The sequence below is a fragment of the Cornus florida genome, unplaced genomic scaffold, assembly GCF_030987335.1.
Source record: "Cornus florida cultivar Cherokee Brave unplaced genomic scaffold, ASM3098733v1 CherokeeBrave_3.0.0_Hap2_Chr06, whole genome shotgun sequence".
Taxonomy (NCBI): Eukaryota; Viridiplantae; Streptophyta; class Magnoliopsida; order Cornales; family Cornaceae; genus Cornus; species Cornus florida.
Window position 1 is genome coordinate 12,469,283 of NW_026775576.1, and position 3,873 is coordinate 12,473,155.

Below are 3,873 nucleotides of genomic sequence, written 5' to 3' on the forward strand. Positions count from 1 at the left end.
CTATTGAGTTCATATTTTTTCATGTGCACTAGTCCAAATCTGAGAAATTTAATAGGAAATCATTGAGAAGTTGACTAGGTCATATTGCTCATACAAACTATACAGGTTATTGTTTTTTTAAAATAAAAAAAAAAAAAATAGAGAATGTGTTTGAAAAATAATGAAAACATTTCAGCATGAAAAGAAAAGAAAAATCAAAAGAATGTTGAAAATATTTGGTAAGGAAAAGGCAACCTATTGAGATTAGTTCGAAAGCTCCTACTAGACTTTGAACTGGAGTAAATTGAGTAAAAAGAAAGGAGGAGACAATTCAAAATAGGGAATTGATGTCTACTCTTTAGAGTGAAGGCCCCCTTGAAAATTTTTTGGATCTCATATATGTGAAATTCATGGAAATTGCAATCTCATAATTTTTGTTCAAATATCAGAAAGATAAAAAAAAAAAAAAAATTTAAATTAAAAAAAACCCAAAAAGATTTTCTTTTTAGTTTTTATTAGGAATTTGAGCATGATTGGTCTTATTTATTTTGTGGATGGTACCAGTGTTATCTTGGATACTCGTCTTTGGTTCCATTGCAACCATATATCATCATATTGTTGTGCTTATTGCTATATCATATGGATGGATGATAATTTTTATCTCTCTTCGTGTTAATTCTCTCTTATTATTTCTTTTCCTTTCTGGTTAAGCTTTATTTGTCAATTTGTAACAAAAAGGGGGAGAAGTGTGCATATTTGAGATATTTGAGGGGGAGAGTTTCTAGAAATGAGGGGGAGATATATCCATTGATATTCACATATTGATATATGTTGTTTATCTTTCTTGATTAAGCTTTCACGGGTAGTTTTGTTTGAGCATTGTGCAGGTTTACAGGTTGTTTCCATTGAAAAAATGCTCTACTACCTTAATGAAGCTTCTATGATCGAAGCTCCATTATTGTTCTATTCTTGAAAATTAATGTAATTTAATTTTTTTGCTTGGGTAGATTACTTGTCTTAGGGGTTTTGTCACAAAATTGACAAAGGGGAAGATTGTGAAATATAAATTTGTAATTGGCAAATTTCGTTGTCAAAATAAGTTTGATTGAGTTGTAAGTTTTTGGTTCGATTTGTCAAGACTCAAGATCGAAAGCAGAATTGAAGAATTGATCGTGTTCATACTTTGATACATTCTGTGATGATAAGAACAACGCATTAGGAAGATAATTGAGTATGTGAGGATACATGCATGGTTTCAAAATTAAGCTTTTTAGAAAATTTTCATTTTGCCAACTTGAACCGATTTAGCCCCACCCGAACCGATTCAAGTTGCAACATCTTTTTAAAAAAAATTCTCTTATAGCCAACTTGAACCGGTTCAAAAATTCTTGAGCCGGTTCAAGTCCCTTAGACCAATTTGGTAACTTATATGGTTTGTTGTAGTGTTCTTAATATGTTTATTTATTTGTTTATTTATTTATTTTTTTTTTCCGGTAATTTGTTCTTTGGTTCTTTTGAGTATATTAACTATCTTTTATCAAAATAGTAATAAATAAATAAAAGGGAAAATTACATATAAATGGAGTCAAAGTTCCATATTTACTTAGAGACTGAGTCAAAGTTCCATATTTCTCTAAAATGGATTGCTGAGGTGGCACATGGTTTTTTACTGTTTAGAAAATTGTGGTGCCTAAAATGCCATTCCCTAACAAAAAAGTAGTACCTTCAGTTCAAAAAAGTAGTACCTTCGCGGGTGTTTAAAAAATATGGTACCTGGACGCCAAAAAGTAGTACCTTCAGTTCAAAAAAGTAGTACCTTCGAAGAAAAAGTAGTACCTTCGCGGAAGGGTATTTTAGGCACCACAATTTCTAAATAGTAAAAAATCATGTGCCACCTCAGCAATCCATTTTAGAGAAATATAGAACTTTGACTCAGCCTCTAACTAAATATGGAACTTTGACTCCATTTATATGTAATTTTTTCTAAATAAAAACTGTTTATTTTTTTTTTCCCAAGACAACCGCCCAACTTTTCAAAAAAAACAAAGACAACCGCCCAAATTTAATATCAAAATATCATTAATAGCATTATTTGACTTCGTCATTGGAAACTCCAAATAAATGTGAATTTCTTTAGATTTTTGAGGGTTCAACAAACTTGGGTACATTCACAAGCATTAACTATATGTTACAAGGCTTTGAATTAAAAAAAAAAAAAAAAAAAAAAAAAAAAAAAAAAAAAAAACGCAAAATCAGTTTTGAATGATATAAGATTTGACTTTCAAATGAAATCACCCAGCCCACAGTTGGGAAAGAAGAATAAAGGAGCATCATTGGTTGAAAAAAATCTGAATAGAAAAAAGAAAAAGATATGGACACGTGTTACAATGAAGAAGGTTCAGGAAAATGTCAGGGCTTCATCAGATAGGGACTCCACCGAATAGAACACGCTATATAGCTATATATATATATATATATATATATATTTTTTTTTTTTTACCTCCGCGCGGTAAGGTAAGGCCTGCTTTAGTTGAACTTCTCGTTTTTGCATCTACATCTATATATATAAATATAAATATTTTTCCCTCCACGCGGTGTGGGCCGACCTTGCTTTCTCCGTCGGCTAAGCAACAACTCTAACAACTCCAACTTCTATCTCACTACCTATATATTATATATACACACACATCATCCTATAACCAATTCCTTCATCCAGCTTCTCCTGACTTCCTTCTCTCTCTCTAAAATATCATCTACTAGTTTCATATACTTTTAAGTTTGTAATTCTCAGCATGAGTCACTACGATCAAAACAAGCCTCAGGGTAAATATATATTTACATCTTTCATTTCTTGTATTGCATAGTTGGTACTAGTATATATATATTTGTATATATCCATAGATAGATATATGATTGCACGTTGTTGGATGAATTTGACAGAAGCATATCCTTTTCCAGCAACTACTGCACCGGTTGAGGGGTACCCACAAGGTCCTTATGTGGCTCCACCGCCGGCTGGTTATCCAATGAAAGACGGTGAAGCAAATCCCCAGAATCATCATCATTCAGCACAAACTCAGTCCAGGGGTGATGGCTTCTGGAAGGGATGGTATGTTCTCTATCTATGTATATGATATATATATATATATATATGACTGAAATAGTAGTAATCGAATCTGGCTGGTTCTGTTTTGTGGTGCAGTTGTGCTGCCTTGTGCTGTTGCTGTGTCTTGGACGCGTGTTTCTGAGGATTGAGAGATTCATTTATTGTTTTAATTTTTTAATGTATATCATAATTAAAGGGATTCTTTTGGTGTTCCCTTTACCATTGTGTTGTTGGATCTTATTATTATTCTTTTAATAAATAGTGTACTGGCATGTTTGTTTTGTAATGTCCAACTTATTTGTTGAAAAGGCTGTAACCTGACTTTGGCGGATTGTTGTGTATCATAGTCGTTGTTGATATTTATAAAGAGCTTACCTGTTGAAATTTTGAATCTGGCTGATTGTAATAATTGTTCTAGCTAGCTGGTTTATTTATTTATTTTATTTTTATTTTTATTTTATTTTATTTTTCAAAGATAGAGAAAAGAAAAAAAGAAACAGTCAATATTTGCTGTCAATTGAAGTGCTGCCTACTTTTTTGTTCAAGGATCTAAATATTGTCAGAAATAAAAATGTGTTTATAGGTAATTAACAAATTTTGAGTGTGAAAAAAATAAATAAATAACAAATTTTGATTCTAAATTAATCAATAATACATGTATATTCAACCATCAATCAATCATAGTTGAATAGATAAGAACATCAATAATTTTGGATAAGAAGTTTATATTTTACACTCAAAAATTAACATCCATTATTATCTTAATGTAGTGGTTGGTGAAAATCACT

At 31.2% G+C, this 3,873-nt stretch overlaps 1 protein-coding gene across 2 annotated transcripts; it reads left to right on the forward strand.

Annotated features, from left to right (window-relative positions):
- Positions 1 to 2,620: 2,620 nt before the first annotated feature.
- On the forward strand, positions 2,621 to 3,371 carry LOC132314799 (protein CYSTEINE-RICH TRANSMEMBRANE MODULE 6-like). 2 transcript variants are annotated; one of them, XM_059813617.1, is made up of 3 exons: positions 2,621 to 2,802; positions 2,938 to 3,088; positions 3,182 to 3,371. In XM_059813617.1, exons 1-3 carry the CDS (start codon positions 2,772 to 2,774, stop codon positions 3,225 to 3,227), a joined length of 228 nt encoding a protein of 75 aa, XP_059669600.1. In that variant the 5' UTR covers positions 2,621 to 2,771; the 3' UTR covers positions 3,228 to 3,371. The 2 variants fall into 2 exon arrangements, with proteins under 2 accessions (XP_059669600.1, XP_059669599.1); XM_059813616.1 differs by having other exon boundaries at positions 2,646 to 2,802; positions 2,920 to 3,088.
- The last annotated feature ends 502 nt before the right edge of the window (positions 3,372 to 3,873 follow it).

Excerpts from the sequence above, each read along its gene's own strand:
- LOC132314799 (XM_059813616.1), top strand. The coding sequence starts at position 2,772 with ATGAGTCACTACGATCAAAACAAGCCTCAGG. Across the intron at positions 2,803-2,919 it reads CGATCAAAACAAGCCTCAGG|AAGCATATCCTTTTCCAGCA; the intron begins GTAAATATATAT and ends TGAATTTGACAG. Across the intron at positions 3,089-3,181 it reads GATGGCTTCTGGAAGGGATG|TTGTGCTGCCTTGTGCTGTT; the intron begins GTATGTTCTCTA and ends TTTGTGGTGCAG.